The sequence below is a fragment of the Mobula birostris genome, chromosome X (assembly GCF_030028105.1).
Source record: "Mobula birostris isolate sMobBir1 chromosome X, sMobBir1.hap1, whole genome shotgun sequence".
NCBI lineage: Eukaryota > Metazoa > Chordata > Chondrichthyes > Myliobatiformes > Myliobatidae > Mobula > Mobula birostris.
In genome coordinates this window covers 57,210,185-57,228,117 of record NC_092402.1, presented here as the reverse complement: position 1 = coordinate 57,228,117, position 17,933 = coordinate 57,210,185, and the positions used below count along the sequence as shown (strand labels likewise).

General features: G+C 43.3%; 1 protein-coding gene across 3 annotated transcripts in view; it reads left to right on the top strand.

The window, feature by feature from the left end:
* The window catches only part of LOC140191570 (beta-1,4 N-acetylgalactosaminyltransferase 1-like), a 115,875-nt gene that overhangs the window by 88,816 nt on the left and 9,126 nt on the right, over positions 1–17,933 (top strand). For 2 of the 3 annotated variants that reach the window (XM_072249081.1, XM_072249082.1), the window contains exons 7-8: positions 8,863–8,955; positions 15,437–15,624. In XM_072249081.1, coding sequence (XP_072105182.1) covers positions 8,863–8,955; positions 15,437–15,624 — 281 coding nt within the window. The remainder of the gene's footprint in view (positions 1–8,862; positions 8,956–15,436; positions 15,625–17,933) is intronic. The other variant, XM_072249083.1, reaches the window with a different exon arrangement.

Sequence of the window (17,933 nt, the reverse complement as noted above, 5' to 3'; positions counted from 1 at the left end):
ACTTCAAGACTGCTTTTTCAGATTGACTTCTGTGCACTATCTTGTTTGCCTCATGTGAAGTTTGTACTGTGGCATTTTTTGTGCTGGATGCCAAGTTGCAGGCATCAAACCTAATGTCAGGTCTGCTCTGCCTTGGCACCCATAGTACCTGACCTGTCTTTGACCTGAGCTGTTCAGCTTCAGCTTCACTGAGGGGTGCATGCCGCTGTGTGGCACGTGAGGATTCCATGCGGATTGCCTGAAGATTCCTGATGTAGCTTTCTTGGTGCAGTTGTACTGTTCCATCAACAGAAAGGATGTCTGTCCCTACAGAGCAGAATCTGTCATGTTCCTCCCGTCCAACCTGAAAGGCTGACTTCAGCTGAGGGATAACTATTGTGGCAAAGTTTTGTGAGCTCCCCATATGAAGTCATCTACATGACAGGCAAGTACATGACATTCCAATCACAACATTCTGAATTTTGCTACTGAAAAACAGCTGGATCCACTTGTGATGTCTTTCCAACTGTTTTCAACATTATTTCCTTGACCTTTTTATACCAGTAGAGTGATGCAGCTGCTAGACCATACACACACTTTGTGAGTTTCCACAGTGTTCCTTCATTTCTGGCTTCATGCGGGGATTGAATGTAAATGTCACGTGACAGCTCCATTCCCTATAAGAACGTAGATTTTATGACCATGAAGTGGGGTTGCCAATGCTTTTGACGTATCACTGAGCGGAGTAGTCGGACAGACTCTGATGCACATGTTGGTGAGTCTTTTTGGAGTTCCTCTATGTTCAGTTTCTAGCCACAAGGCATGCTTTTGGTGCAATTCCTGTTGAGGTTTATTTCAGGGTGCACACCCATCTTGTAGACACTGTCTTTTGACCAATGTCTCTGACTTCCTCAAATTCTTTCTCCAACAACTAACTTCATCCTGTTTTGCAGATTCAAATGACACCTCCTTAGTTACTAGGACATCTTCATCTTGACATTTCTCAGATGGTCCAGCCTGATCTATACTTGGTTCAATATGAAGTCTGTCTCCACTGACATGTCAGCTGACCCAGCGGTGCCAGCGACCCTGGCTGGTTCTAGGTAATTCAAGTTGTACCAACTTTTGTTTCTCCCAGTGGCTTTGCCTGCTCATCTTAAGGCTTTAGCTTTGTATCAGATGCCAGTGTCTTGGACTACAAAACTCAGTTCGTCCTGTTTTAAGCCTGAAACTTCCATGTTGTCTTTGCACCTGTTATGATTTCTGTTCAAGCAAGTTTGTAGAGTCCCCAACTGCGCTCCCTGTGCCGCTGTTGGGTCCTCAGCACTGTCTGTGCTATGTGACACTCGATTAGCTAAGTGCTTTTCATTTTCGTGACATTCTCCATGGAGTTCCAATCGTCTTTAGTTAGTGCTTTAAGTAGTCTGAAATGATGCACTCTCACATGTGTACCTCCATGTCTCATGAATACCACAACTCTATCCTGACCAATGACAATTCCGAGACCTTTCCATTCTGTCACTCTGCTCTTTTGCAAGACACTTTGTCCCCTGTCTCATATTTCTCATCTGCAGTGCTGAAATATGTTTCGCAAACCATTCACTCCTTATAGTGCCCTCTAGAGCAGGTGGCCTATCAACCAATACAGAGTGAAGGTTTGGATTCTGGCCAAACACGTTGATATGGGCTATAGCCGTGTACATTGTACATGGTATTCTTCGCCAGAAGGCCCCAGTCCAGGGCTGTGTTCCAATCACAGCCATTGCTTTCCTTTTACCTTCAGCATTATTTCAGTAAGCATTTGATTGTGTCGTTCCAGAAATCCATTACTCCAAGGACTGTATGCCGCTATTGTCTGTGTTTCTATGTTAAAGTTCTCCACCATATCTTTGAATTCATCATTATTAGATTTGCCACAATTTATTACTGAATGTTTTACGTGGTGAGCTATGCACACTTATCCAGGAATGGATGAAGTTTTTTACGATCTCTGAGGGTCTCTTTGTATTTATAATGCTACCAGCACTGAAATGTGTGAACCCATCAATGATGTGGAGATACCACATAGGTCTACGGCTATTGTTTCATTGTATTCAGATGCTAGTGGCAGACCAACCATAGGCTTGGACTTGGGTTTGGGCTTTCCAAACCTTTGGCATGTCTCATAGCTGTCAATTACCTGCTTTAGAATAGAAAAATACTCTGCATCTTTGTTTCCTGAACTCCTGGGCAGTTTCTGAAGTCTATCAGTCAAAGCGTGTCCAAACTGCTTGTGAAGGTTGAGCAACACTTTGCGTTTCTCATCTAGGGTCATGTTCTCTGTGACAATTAGTACTTCATTCTCACATTGATTCTCAGTAATGTCTTTATCTAGACTGTTCAAACAGTACTGTCCAGAGCCAGTCACCTCAAGAGACACTGGCTGTTGAAACATTATTGCTTGATGATTCTCCATATCCAATACTGCCCCTGCTTTCTTTAGAGAACTAATGGTATGGTCATTGGTACCACCTCTGTTTCAAGGTAACATTTTGTCTGCCCTATTTTTGTGGGAATTTTCACTCTTTTGGTAGAATAATATTGTACCGTATAGCCTACAGTATAATAAGGGAATACTTTATGTTTTAGTAACACGTCGTTGAATGCGCTATTAGGCGCATATTGAGCATGCGCTGTTAGGTGCATATTGATTTGTACGTGTGTGCCGAGTTCGGTTTCTGCCAGTAAAGAACCATGAACCTTAGCTCCCGTCTCCAGCGTTTTTATTAATAGCGTTGTTGTGTAACCAGGCCTCATACACAACAAATTCGCAACGAGGTTAATGAACCTACATTGTATCAGAACGCCGTGTTTTAATTGATAGCGACACTCAGAAGAAGAGCACAAGGAACGAGCCAAGGAGCAGGAGAAGGAGGCAGAGCGAGGCCGCGAGTCTGAAAGGAAACAGGATCACAGCCGGGGTCGGGCATGTCGGGAGACCAAGAGACACAGTTGGAGCTGCAGCACGTCCAGCTGAGACCACAGCCGGCGCTGACCCCCAGGGGATGAGGCTTGGCCTGTCCCAGAAGGGAGATAAAAAGGAGCGACACACGCATCTAGACGGAGTGCACTTGCGGCGCTAGCAAAAAGGACATGTGAATCAAAAAGAAAACAAGGAGAAAACGGGCTAAATTAACATAACATAGATGGTGATGATTGGAACCATTAAAGCATTTGATGGTGGCATTGAAGACTGGGCAACTTACATTGAAAGAGTGGAGTTATATTGTGAGGCTAACGGTGTTAATGATGAAAAGAAAGCCAGCGTCTTACTCAGTATTATGGGAGCAAAAACATATGGGCTGCTACGGAGCTTGTTAACCCTTGAAAAGCCAGCTGACAAAATGTTCCAGCAGATAGTAGACGCTCTCCAACAACATTTAAACCCCAAACCATTGGTCATTGCTGAAAGATTTAAATTTCACAAACGGAATCAGAGCAAAAATGAAAGCATTTCTGAATATTGTGCTGAATTGCGCAAATTATCACAACATTGTCAATTTGGAGCTGGTCTATCAGACGCATTGAGGGACAGGTTAGTGTGTGGCATGCACTGTGAAACCACACAGAAGAAGCTCCTGGGTGAAAAAGACCTTACATTAGAGATGGCGCTGAACATTGAAATATCAACGGAAATAGCAACACGGGATACAACAAAAATCTCTGGAATATGCTACCAATAAAATGTCACTGAACAGAAATGAAGGAAAGAAATGTTACCATTGTGGAAACATGTCGCATGACCCTGATGACTGTTGGTTTAAAGACAAAGAATACAGAAACTGTGGCAAACAGGGCCACACTGGCAGAGTATGCAAAGCTAGTCAACAGCAGAAAAAGGGCAAAATACAGAGAAACAAAGAAACCCCAGAAAGGAAAATACAACAAGGTACACAAAATGAAAGAAGGCAGTTCTGATGAAAACGACTCAGACGAAAGTGAATTGTCTTGTCTGCAACTTCACAGTGTGAAAGAGACAGATGATCGAAGAGTAATAAGGATCACTCCACAAGTGGCAGGCGTGAGGTTGAAAATAGAGTTGGACACAGACTCAGCTTTAACAGTGATCTCTGTACATGACTACAAATGACTGTTTTCTCACATACTTCTGAAACGAACTAAACTACTGCTAAAGACTTACACAGGACAGAAAGTGTGTCCCAAAGGTAAAATTAAAGTGACAGTGACCTATAGAGACAAGAAACACAGCTGAACCTCTGGACCACCGTTGCTGGGACGTGAATGGCTCAGGAAAATCCAGTTGGATTGGCATACCATCAAGGCACTAGATGTGTCAACAAAGGAGGGCAGCTTGAGGGTGGGGGGAAGATATCTGCAGCTCTCCTCTCACCCATTGTCGACTATTACAATGACGAGGAGGAGCTAGACAGCTTCGACGATGAGGACGAACGCAGTATCCGTGGCCGCGACTCGGAGGAAGTTACAGAGGATGCAAGGGAGACAGGTATTTCCAATAAGCAGGATGATGAAGACTGCCTGGAAGTAAAAGAACAGATGTACCAGGAGAAATTGACATCTCCCAAAAGACAGCTACAGCAGTTACAGGAAGGCACCTTGCAGGAGTATCAGAAAAGGATGAAGAAACTAGATCAACAATACAAGGAAAGAATACGAAGTGCAGAGCTTTTTCTGCAACTGGAGACAGAACAAGTGGAAGGGAATTATTTTAAAGAGAAGAAAGCAGCAGTGAAGGAATTTGAAGATAAATAGTTTGAAGAAAAGAAAAAGATGATTGAGAATGAGAGGCTAACAATGGAACTCACAGGAGATTCTATGGAGGTAAAGACAATAATGACTAGGAAACTAAGGAAGAGATCTAATGACCCCGTTCCAATTACAGACAAAAGACAAAAACCTGTATCTGCGCCGTTAAATTACTTGTTAACAGATGAACAGATAATGGAAGATCTGCAAACTCTTAATAAGCTTAAATCTCTGAAAAGACCAGCATCTCTGTCTTCTCTTGAGCATCTTCCCAGCACTCCTGCTGAATCACCAGCACAAAGATATGAAGCACGGATAGAAGATGGAAAGTTATATTACGATAAGAGATGGTATCATAAAGGTCAGGCTATCTATTTGGAATCTAAGGAGAGTACAAAGATTGGCTGTGTAATTAGCTCAGTTGGAACAAATGAGATATGGGTAAGGAAGACAAGTGATAGCACAAAGATGCGTATATATCTAGGGCAGCTGCACAGAGGAGTCTTCATTTTACAGAGACGATCTGCTGCCTAGAACTCTTAGCAAGTTGGAGGCTCACATCTTCTTAACTCCCTATGCTCAGAGGTCAACTTTTCATGACTTTTATATGGAAATCTGTATTAAAACAAACAAGTTTATTGACAGAAGTTACCCGGAGAGGCAGAGAAGACCCCCCCCCCCCAAGAGACTTGAGTTATAAATGGGTCTTACAGACCAAAAGTCAAAAAAAGGCTTGTTATAATTTGATATTATTATGTTACTTTGTTATCATTTGATATTATTAAGTTACTAAGAAAACAAATGATAGGTGTTTGTACATTAAGGGTAAAATATTTGTTTAGCAAGGTGCCCCAATTAAAAAAAAAGTTGATACACTATTAAAATAAAAGGGGAGGAGTGTACCATATGGCCTACAGTATAATAAGGGACTACTTTATGTTGTAGTAACATGTCATTGAATGCGCTATTAGGTGCATACTGAGCATGCGCTATTAGGCGCATATTGATCTGTATGTGTGTGCCCAATTCAGTTTCTGCCAGTAAAGAACCATGAACCTTAGCTCCCGTCTGCAACATTTTTATTAATAGCATTGTTGTGTAACCAGGTCACATACACAACAAATATAATCTTCCCATCTCCAAATTTGAATGCTTTGTAACTGGGCGTATCTGTGTTCAAGTGACAAGTGACAAGAGAGGTTTATTGTCATTTAACTACATACATGTATATAATGTATATAGAAACGAGATGTTTCTTTGAACCAGGGTGTAAAACACATAACACACAATAACTTATGAAGTAAGGATAAAGTCTAGAGATGAATGACACATAAATAACAAACTAAGGTGCATTAATGTTAAATATCATAAGGTATGAAACAGATTAACCAGTGACGCATCAAACACGATGTGGTTGGGAGTTCAGAAGCCTCGTGGCCTGGGGGAAGGATTTGCTTCTCATCCTGACCATTCTTGCTTTAATGCATCATAGTCTCCTGTCTGATGGTAGAAAGTCAAAGAGGATGCTGGATAGATGGGTGGGATCCTTAATAATACTAAGGGCCCTGCGTATGCAGTGCTCCTGATGAATGGTAGGGAGACCCCTGTGATCCTCTCGGTCATTCTCACAGTCCTCTGTAGGGCCTTCCGATCCAATGCTCGACTGTTCCCAGACTGGACGGAGATGTAACTTGTCAGGATGCTCTCAATGGTGCTCCTGTAAAACACAGTTAAGATGGGGTGTGGGGTTGGACCCTTGCTTGCTTCAATCTTCTTAGGAAGTGGAGGTGCTGCTGTTCAAGGAGATGATATTAAGAGACCATCCGCGATGTGAATTCCTAGGATCTTGGAGCACTTAACTCTCTCTGGAGGAGCCATGTATTCACAGAGGGTGATGGTTTGTCTGAACCTTCCTGAAGTCTGCAACCATTTCCTTTCACCAGTTTATGCACTTCATTGTGGTTTAGCTCACTTCCATGGGTTTCAAGCTATTTACTTCCACACACTGTGCACATACATACTGTATCAATAACAGCAGATCCTAGAGATTCTATCATCAAAATTTCTGCCTCAGATGTCTCCACAGTAGTAAATGATTCCTTTACAAACAATGTGATATGGCACTCTTCTACATCTTCAGGTTTGTAATTTTCTTCAGTTAGTCTAACTTGTTCGGTTCTGTGCAGACAGTTTCTTCTTTCATGGTAGATACTTTGACACACCGCACATTTCGATCTCCCTCTGTACTTGTTTAATGAATTTGTGCTTGGTAATGTTACCCTCGTCTGGTGACCCTGGGACTGCCACTTGTTATACTCTCGTTTCTGCTCAGTGAAGGATGCTGTTTCCTGACTTAAACTAATTCCAAGTGTTGTCTTGGTGGCCCTTTCTCCAAAAATCCTCTTCAGTGCCAGTTTCATGGATGTAAGTGTAAGTCCTGTGCATGCAGTTGACACTCGCTGTCCGTCTTTTTTGTCTAGACTTGCAGTATCCAACAATTTAAAAGCTAATACAGTCCCAGGAGGTTCCATTTTGTATTTACACATGTGACTGTGCTTTTGTTCAAAATCAATAATATAATCAGCTATATTTCTAGAACTGTCTCTGGAAATTTTATCAAAGCCTTTTCTCTATCATCTTTGTTCAAGTCCTCCACCAAATTTCCCATCCTGGCCTCTCTTGCTCTTCTCAAAGTTTACAGCTCAACTGCAAGGACCTGCTTCTCCTTCTCGAGGTCTGTAAAATGAGTCCATATTCCAATTTCATTTCTCCAGCTTTCGTAAGGCTTGCTCTTGTCAAATGCCGGCGTGATCCTATAATTGGAAACCATCCTCTGTTACCACTGTTAATGCCCAAACAACGAAGACAAGATTTTCTTTTGTTTAAACAACTTTACTTGCTCCGTTCAAGTTCAGTGCATGAGGGCCACCATCTTCTTACACACAATCCACCCCCCCCAACCCTCGCATGCATGCCCAAATAAATACTTACACAGTCCAAATGACAGAACTCAACACCAGTTTTAGCCATTTTCCTGGGACGCTTTGGAGACCTTCTGCATAAGGTTGAGCTCTGGACATTACAACTGTATCAGTGTCGCAGCTCAGTGAGGAGCCAGGTTCAAGTCCGAGTCAAGTTAACTTTATCATCATGTGCACTAGTATGGTGAGTTACAGATACAATGAAAAACTTGCTTGCAGCAATGTCATAGGCACATAGGTATGGACAAGACACAGAACACGTTATTCTTAAATTGTACATAAATTATACTACACAGTGAGTAAACGACTGTGCAAAAGCAAGACTTAGTGGAAGGGAAAAGGCACAAGCAGAGGTACATAGTAGTACAAGGGGAGGTCCATGGTGTCCTGTTGCTGAGGTGGTGCCAGGGTTGTGCAGGTTGGTTCAAAAACCTGATGGTTGAAGGGAAGTAGCTATTCTTGAACCTGGTGGTGTGAATCTTCTGTACCTCCTGTCCAATGGTAGCAGCAAGAAGAGGGTGTGACCCAGAAAGATGCTGCCTTTTTGAGGAAGTGCCTCGTGTGGATACTGTCAATGGTGGGGAGGGCTGTGGCCAGGGTGGAATGGGCTGTGTCCTCCACTCTCTGCAGGCTTGGTTATCCCTCAGTCTGCTGAGCTCTTAGATTGAATGTGTAAGAAAGATCACTTCCTGGTGATGGGGGGGGGCTTCAACTTGTTTGTTTATCCCTAAGATCTGGACTGACAGTTGAGTGCATGGGTACATATCTCTTGGTCCTCCCTCTGCTGACCCCTCATGGTCAAAAAATGGGATTGTGATGCCTCCGACAGTCGAATAGTACAGATTCAAAGAAGGCAAGTCCCTACTTTCGGCTGGAAATGGAGGCGGCCAGACTCATGGAACTGCTGACCACCTCTCCTTTCCCCACCCTAGCATCGAGGAGCAGGCATGAAGGCTGCATTTATTGTGTAAAACAAAATAGCTTGGATGGGCGAGAGTTAGGGTGGGCACCATGTGCGTTGTCAGAGCTGGCTGGCCACGAGGCCTGTTCTGTGGGCTGTGGCGCAGCGGTCACAGCTGTCCGGTGTTTCACGTGTTAACTGCTGCCGCTCTCAGTGTGTGTGTTTTACATCTTGCAGTGCAGCTCGAGACAGACGGACACCAGGCATTTTTTGTCATCAAAATCCGACATGCCACCATCCCAAAACTATACAGCTCCGGAGGCCAGCCAGGTCAGTGCTATTAATCCTGGATTAATAGAGATGTCCCCTCAAAGTCCCTCCAGCCAATTTAGCCACAGGCACACTCCCTAGCCTTTAGAGGTCCTGGTTAATGCAGACGTGTGTAATGTAGCTTTGAATGTGACTGAGACCCCCAGATTTTTGCTGTAACAAAGGATCTTTGCTGAGGTTCTGCATGACTTTGCAGGGCAGCATTCCTGTAGTCAATTCCCTCCTTTTTCCAATTGGTCCTGCTCCCTAAATGCTGCAGGGTAGGAAATATAAAAAAATGCGGTAGGGCGCAAACAGAGTAACCAGCAGACATTGCTGCTCGGTGGGCGAATGTCAGTCACGCAACTGCGCCAATTTTCAATAAGCGCACAATTGCTGCAATGTTCATGATCACCGTTTCACTGTGTGAACTTGTGAAACTTCTCTATCTTCCTGTTAGCTCAGTGCCTGAACCGGCCTAGTTTCTCAGGTGACAAAGTCCCTTTCCCCCTGCTCTTTGGCAGTGTCAGCTACTGAGGATCTCCTGGGGTCTCTGGGTCACTATTACCCCCTTCAGTGGCACTGCACTGAGTCCAGTGCAGGGGGCTTATCTGTAGGAGGAGCTGAGTTGCCTGCTGCAAGATGTCTGATCAAATCCCTCCGAGACATCGCAGAATCTTCACAGGCAGCAATGTACTTCATGAAATGTACTGATTGCTATTAACTGTTCAAGGAAAGTAGCCACTTTGTGCATCGCAAGATCCCAGTAAAGGCAATGAGATGAGTGACCATTGCATCTATTTCATTTTTGTTCCTTATTAAAGGAGAAAAATTGACTTTGAGTCCAGCTCTTTGGGTTGTGCCATTTCCCAACATTGGGTCTGTAGCCTTCTATGCATTTGGATTTCAACTGGTCACCTAAATACTTCTTAGACCACCCCCTCAGGCAGTGCATTCCAGATTTTAACCACTCCCTGGGTGAAAATGTTCTTCCTCAAATCTCCTACAACTTGCTTTAAACCTAGATATAGATCCTTATGCTAAGAGGTGAAGTTTCTCACTGGCTACCCCACCCGTGCCCGTTATTATGTGAGGTGAGGCGAAGGCCTTCATCAGTCAGAGTTGACAATGGATGTTGTGTCCTAGCTGTCTAGATACACAGCCCTGGGCAATAGGATATGGAGAGCAAGCTGTTGCCCATGTAGCAAGCTCCCCCTCCCATTCCCCATGTAGCTGATGAACCCAAAGGAACGGCAGAGACCAGTATAATTTGGTACCAGCAGCATCGCAGGAGTTGCCAGTCAGCATTGAACTCAATGTAGGACTGCCTTATGACTCCAGCTCCAGACTTCCCCCTCAGGGTTTACTCCAGAAGCCTTCCCCACGAGTGGGTATAGCCGCAAGACAGCGGAGGTTTGAGATCAGAGTTTTCCTTCTCCTAGATGAGCTGCCAACCACGGCTGATGAGCCCCATCTGCCTGAAGTGACTGGTTTTAAGGTGCCAGTAACCCGCCTTTGCCCCTTCTCCTGTCAGTAGAAATGGTTTCAACAGGCTAGTAGCTAAGCCACTCATGAAAGCTAGGAGCTGGATCTGGTTGTCACAGGCTATTTGAGGTGCACACCACTGGGAGCATTTAATAGGTAGTGGGAGCTTGTCCCCATTACCACCCCCCGGCTATAATAACCTTAAGGAGCCACTGTCACATTCCCTGTCAGTCTTTTCTATTCTGAGGAAACATTCCATCCCAGGCAGCACCCAGCTGAATCTCCTCTGCACCCTCTCCAGTGCAGTCACAATGTGGTGAACAGAACCACCCACAGTACTCCAGCTGTGGCCTAACAGATGTTGTATAAAGTTGGACCACAACCTCATTCTATGTCCCAGCTAATGAAGTCATGTATCCCATATGCCTTCATCACCACATTGTCTACCTGCCTTTAGGGATCCTAAGACTTGTACATGAAGGTTTTTCTGCTCTTCAGTGTTTCCTAGGGTGCTACCATTTACTTTGTCCAAGCGTTAATAATCCTCTCAAAAATTATCACCTCATATTTTTCAGATTTCTCTGCCTCACTTTATCAATGCTGTTCTATAGCCAAAGATCACCTTCCTCACGATCACATCAACTGTGAACTTCCTAATCATACCCCTCATATGTATAAGGCTACATGGCCTTGGATCCGATATCATCTTACATTTTAAACTATCTCCCTTATGGGATGTTACCAACAATCCATGTAGACTGAATCAACTATATTACCCTTGTCAACATACTTGTTTACTCCACAAAAAAAATTCAGTCACATTGGTCAGACAGGATTTCCCCAACAAACCATATGACTCTCCCTGCCTTTGGTTAATCCTAACTTGATAAACCCTTGCCTTTCCAAGTGCAGATAAATCCTGTTCCTCTGGACTTCTTTTTTCCAGTAACTTCACCACTGACTCATAGTTAAAGATGGGAGCTCTTGTGACACATTGCCCGTGCAAAGTTGACAGCTGTGGATCTCACTTGAAGATTCTAGCTGCACATTAGACCTCTTCGGATTGTATCTCTGTGGGAGACTGACATTTCAGAGGAGTGAGAGAGACTGGTGCCCAGGGGTTGTGCGACTCCGAAGGGATCCCCCTCAAATTTGATTCTGATGTATTATAAAGGAGTTTTGTAAGACAGATGATTCTAAGTTGGAGGATTGATATGCATGTTATAAATGTAGGCTACTCTTAGCAAGGAGCTACAAAGTGGGCTGAGGACCAAGACCCACCACCACACACAGGTGCACATACTGTAGCTAGTGAGCCAAAAGTTGACCAAAGCATTTAAAAGGTTAAAGCCACCATTTTATACAACAAGGAATCCGTTGGAAGAACTCAGTGAGCTGAGCAGCATCTGTGGAAGTCAAGTCCTGATGCAAGGTTTTGACCTGAAATATTGATAATTCCCTTCCCTCCCACAGTGGCTGCTAGACCCACTGAGTTCCTCCGGCACATAATTTGATGTTCCAGATGTCTGCAGTGTCTGGTGTCGGCAATGTTTCACACATCCCCATAAGAAGCAGTTGTCCCTGTCCACACCACTAAATAACACCACAGCACACTGATCAGCTGACCATCTCGGTCACCAAATAAAAATCAGATGAGTTAAGGATTTAAAACGAGCGGAATTAACAAAACAAAAAGAGCAGCAGATCCCAAGTCATTGAATTTCCCTTGACATGTAAAGCCTGTTGCAAATACTGGCATGTCAGCAGCTCTGTGCCTGACTTGAATTGACATGTGGCTCAGTTTTGACTTGATGCTGTGGTGTGAAACGTGGATGCTTAATGTCTCTCTTGATTTATATTCCCACTGCAGCATCTAAAGGTATGTTTCTGTGGATGGCCAAGGCAGTGCTCCACATTCACACCAAGCTATGAAGCAAGTTCTCAGGAGAATATCTCAGAATGCAAATGTGATAATCAGTATAATGACCACTACTGAAGCAAGGCAGGAACCTCTCACATTGTAGGGTTCCAGCTTTTCTGATTGACCACATTTCGTTCCACTGGATTATTAAACTTGATCATGCTCTTCCAGGGTAGCATCACTGCAGTCTTTTGGCTTAATGTCCCCTAGCAGGCAGCTTAACATCCGTAGTAGACAACACCCTGTAACGGTGGCTACCCCAGTGTTGACCTCAACCTGGGCAGAAGGACTTCTATTTCATGGCTTCACAGGCATGCCGAATCACTTTGCAATCTTTTTTTCAATGCTGTAATATACAGCAAACAATTGCTCACAGGAAGCTCTTGTAGAGAACGATCTTCTTTGGTGGGAACATATGAGTGATAAATATCATCTAAAACACAATGCAATCCTTTCTGACTGAGGTAGCACGTATCAGCCTCCACCACTTTGGCTAGCAGCTCGTTTCAATATAACCATAACCCTGTGTATGATCCCACACTATACATCCACATTCTGGTCCCTACTACACGTAAATGTGTACTGCAAATAAAGTTCGTTGCAGCAGAAGTGGCTGATGTGGCATAACCAAACTCAGCTAGGTAAACTGAATTGATGCTTGGTGTTTGCATTTTTGTAAGCACGCCTTCCTCTTTTAAGAAATCATTTTAGAACATGTTAATTAACATGAAGGACATTCCAACAGCTAATGCCAGAAACACAAAGCAGTTCAGGCAGCATTTGTGGAGGGGAAAATAGGGTCAACATTTCTGGTCAAAAACCCTTTGTCATATCTGGGAGGAGTTAAAAATGAACTAAGTTTTGGGTTGCAGTTTTGGGTTGAAAGGAGAGGGACAAGTAGAACAAAAAAAAAAGGAGGCCTATGATGTGGTGGGGAGTGGGCAGTCTGAGTGGTACAAGATGGTGGGCTGGTTGGGGGGGGAAGAGGTGTGAAGAGAAAAGATATGAATCAGAAATAGCTGGAGTGAGAAAACATGCAGAATGTTGGAAATGCCAGACACAAACTGGAATGGTTGGTTACCTGAAACTGTTGAATTCAGTGGTGAATCCTCATTCACTCTCAGATAACCAACCAGTCCTCATTCCGACATACTATATGTTGTCACCCTCCCCTTCAGGTAATTAAAGTTTCATTTATCTCTTGGTATTCACACCTCCTCCTCAGCCGACTTCCCCAGCTTGTCCACTGTCACATGTCTCTCAGTCATCTCCGTTCTCCATTCCATCACAGACCTCTCCCTTTTGTTCCCTTTGCTCTTCCCCCTTCTCCAGAAACCTAGAAATATTTATTTTTTAACATTTCCTACTTCTGTCAACTTGAAACATTATTTTCCCCCATCTGAACTGTTGAGTATTTGCAGCATTTTCTGTTTTGATTTCAGATCTCCAGCATTTGTCGTTTTATTTGCATTTAAAGCATATGAAAAAATAAGGTGGCAAAAATCAACAGAGAGAGAGAGAGAGAGATAGATATGAAGAAAAAATTGGAAAATATATCATGAGCTAACTTCATGCCAAATCCTCACCCTGTTATGCTTTGGACTAAACAAAGAGCAACCAGAAGTGACATCGATATCTCCCTTAACACCCCATGGTACAGATTAGCCATGAATTTGCCAAATGATGGAACAGATTGGCTGCCTCCTCTCCTATAACTCCTAGGCCCAGGAATGGGGCAGTTCAGCTTCTTCTTCTTCTTCTTCTTCTTCTTCTTCTTCTTCTCCTCCTTCTCCTCCTTCTCCTCCTTCTCCTCCTTCTCCTCCTTCTCCTCCTTCTCCTCCTTCTCCTCCTTCTCCTCCTCCTCCTCCTCCTCCTCCTCCTCCTCCTCCTCCTCCTCCTCCTCCTCCTCCTCCTCCCCCCTCCCCCTCCTCCTCCCCCCTCCCCCTCCCCCTCCCCCCTCAAATTCTCGAATACAACCTAGTCTCACGTATAAACTGAATAATAGACTCTTCAATCAGATGTTGATTCTCTTGATGGCCAAACAAAGATTTAATAGAAAACCAAAATGCATTTAAGCCAGATAGCCTCCTGAACAACATGCTTCTTTCAATTTTGTATTGATTACAGCTCAGCAAAACATGCTGGACTGTCTCTGGACTACCACAGTCACATAAGGATGTTTTCCTATTATCTTTAAGTATAGTTGAGCCCACAATGCCCCAACCCAAGTCTTGTTAATTTCACCATATCTCTACTACTTAAAAGGTAACAGTCTGAGACCTTTTTAACTAGTGGGTGACTAGAAAAATAATGCCTGCCCCTTAATTCATTTTTCCAATCCTCCTGCCACTTCTTCTCTATACCTTTTTAAATCCTACTTCTCAATTCTGCTCTGCCTAGGGGAACTCTAATTTCTACTTGCCTGCTCTGTAAGGAAGACTTTGAAATGCCATTCACAATTTCATTTCCCTCCACCACAGCATGCACAGGTATCCATGAAAATCTAACTGCACAACCCATCTTCCCTACTCTAAACAACACTAAATCTCAATAACTATGTCAGGACGAGCTTTTGATTTACTCCCTTTTATAGCCTCTAAGGCAGCAGGAGAATCCGAACAGATGATAACCCTACGTGGTCGAGAGTCTTCTATCTACCATAAGGCCCAGAGGATTGCTAATAATTCTGTTGCAAAGACAGAAAGACCATCTGAAACCCAGGGACCAATCTTAACTCCAAGTTGAGACACATACATCCCAAATCCTGCCCTACTGCTCTCTGGGTCCATTAAGCCATCAGTAAAAATCTTCAGATAAGATCCCAATTTATTATTTAAATACTCATTTGTGATCAATGCTGATGAGGTTGCACTGCTTCCTTTAAGCTGAAAAAGGAGGAATAGGTCTACTGGTTCTGGAAAGAGCCAAAAAAGGGACGGGTGGCAAGCAAATTTGGTCATCTATGTCTTCCTCAGTCAGTTTCAATTTCACAGCCCAGTTATTAACCAAATCTAAAACATGATATGGAAAGAGTGTGTTATATCTAATAAATCACTTCAAAGTAAAGGTGGTCACTAACTATTCTCTGTGTTTTAGGATATAACATCAGTGCATTGGTGACTATAGCAACCAAAACATTCTTAAGGTACGACAAGCTGAGGGAGCTGATATCGAGCATTAGGAAGTTTTATCCCAATGTCACCATTGTAATCGCGGATGACAGCAACAAACCACAAAAGATTGAAGGACCATTTATTGAGCATTACATCATGCCATTTGGGAAGGTGTAGTATGGTTTCTCTTTACTAAATGAGGCAAGAACCAAACAAGTAGGCATTAGTTGGGTGTGTACAACATATGGATATGTGGTAACTGAGGGAGATAGTGAGAATTTAGGAACAATATTGGATCTCTTGAAGGAGGCAATTGGAGATTGCCAGGTCAATACAGGAGGAGGTTTCTCATCTCATTGTTTGCTTAAGAAGAGAGAGACAACAGAGACAAATATCCACAAACCTTTTGTTGGCCATTTCCAGAGTGTCGGGAAGAGATTTTTCTCCCTGCCGTCCCAGCTTGGGAAATGGAACAAGAGAAGAAGGGTGCAGATGTTAGGCAGGGCAGAATATAGGAAAAAATATAAACAGTAGTTTAAGAAGGAAAGCAGCTACTTATACTGTGGACATCAATATCATGTAGCACTTTCAAAGGTTGATATATTCACACTCTCCCTTGGTTAATACGGGTAGTTCTGCTATAACGGGTGTTTACGTAACGTGAATTGGGTATAATGCAATTGATGGATTAGGGAATGCTATTTGCATTATATGGGCCAAATTGCTTATAAAACCCTGATTCCCTGTAACCTCCACCCAGTAATCAGCCAGCAGTGTCTCTGAAGAACACAGGCGCCACGTTCATCACGGGAGGCCACAGACAGGAGTTCCTTTGGAAGTTGACAAGCCATTGCTTCTATTGATATTTCTGCAATGATATGTAGTAATAACATGACATACAGCCTTTAGTACTCTTGGCTTTCAGTAATAGAATAAACTCATAGCTATTAAAAACATCTTTATTTTTGAAAACACTGCAGGAAAAAATAAGTTTGTTATTGCAAGTATGAAACTCTCTAGCCCCAACCTGTCTTTTCTCATTGTTCTAATGACACAGGTTTATATGACGGTAAGTTTCTTAGGAATGCAACCACATCATAATAGCAGAACTACCTGTATTGATATCCTGAATAGGAGCTGAACAGAATCTGGAAGTCTTTGTCCACGGATGGCCTTTCCTTCTCTAACCCTTACCTTTCATTGCATCAACATTGCCTCTTCATTTGTCTTCTCTTCTCTTCCACTTTTTCCCTCTGCGATGCTTCTTCAAACGTCTCTCTGTAGCCATACTTACAATCATTTGCCCTTCCTTCTCCATGTACAGCTTACTGTGTGATAACACTCCTGTGACGCACCTTGAGATGTTTTGTGATGTTAAAGGTAACATATTGCTTTCTTGGTGATACTAAGCCCCATGAAAAATAGTTAGACTGACTATATAATACAGGTCATGCATAATATATTATACAATTGAAAATGCAGACAACGTTTTCCAGTCCTGATATATTGTCCCTTGCTCTCAGTAAAACATATTGACACTATATATTCTGCCTGTAATGCACAGAATACCTCAAGGTGTTTTGCAGTTGGATATCTGTCTTGAACCGAGAAAGCAAGGAGATTAGAGAAGGTAGCTGAGGCCATTGTCAGAGAGGTTGATTTTGTGGCTGTGTCTGAATCAAAACCAGCTTGAGGGAAGCAGTTGAGACTGTGGGGGCCAGAGTTCTGAAGGTTTTGTTGCTAATTGTGTGGTGGGAATCCAAGAGTCAGTGAAGGCAGTGAGGTGGGTGAACTGGATTTAATGTAGACTGGGAAATTGGGAAGAGTTGTGGGGGTGGGAGGGGGTTGGGTTTTGGACCTTGGGAATGAAGAGAATTATTATTACTACTGATGTATTTTGTGGACACCTTAACAGTTGAAACCAGATCCAGAAAGCCTTTGGCAGATTAATGAGGTGAACTAAGTAGAAATGTGCTCACCATCAGAATATGTTCTAAATACTGAGCAACTCTTACTCTGGGGGTGATGGTTTTGTCATTTTCCAGTGCTGACCCTACTGAGGTTTAATTCGCTGTTAACCCAGGGCATATAGATGCATCTCTGGCAGCTGGAAACTCTGACACCCTTCTTCCTTCCTGGAGGAGAAAGTTGCCCAAGTCCAACTAACCTCAGCCATGCTCCTGTGAATATAATGATGTTGGGGGGCAGGGGGGTTGGAAATTTATTGGCCTACAGAACAAAAAACAAATCCTCTGGTGGTTCAGCTTGATGGCCTCACCTCCATAAGGGTAGTCTGCTCCTGTGTGGGTCCAAGGAACCTCTAGTGTCAGCCATTTCCCCTGACTCTGCCTAGTATGCAGCAAGAGGCGGTTCTTCTTCCTTGGTAACAAGGAAGTTACCCGAAGTAAATTAAGAACAGGCACAATGGACAGACGAGGGGAAATTCTACGCAACAAATTCCAAATGCAAATCTGTATTGT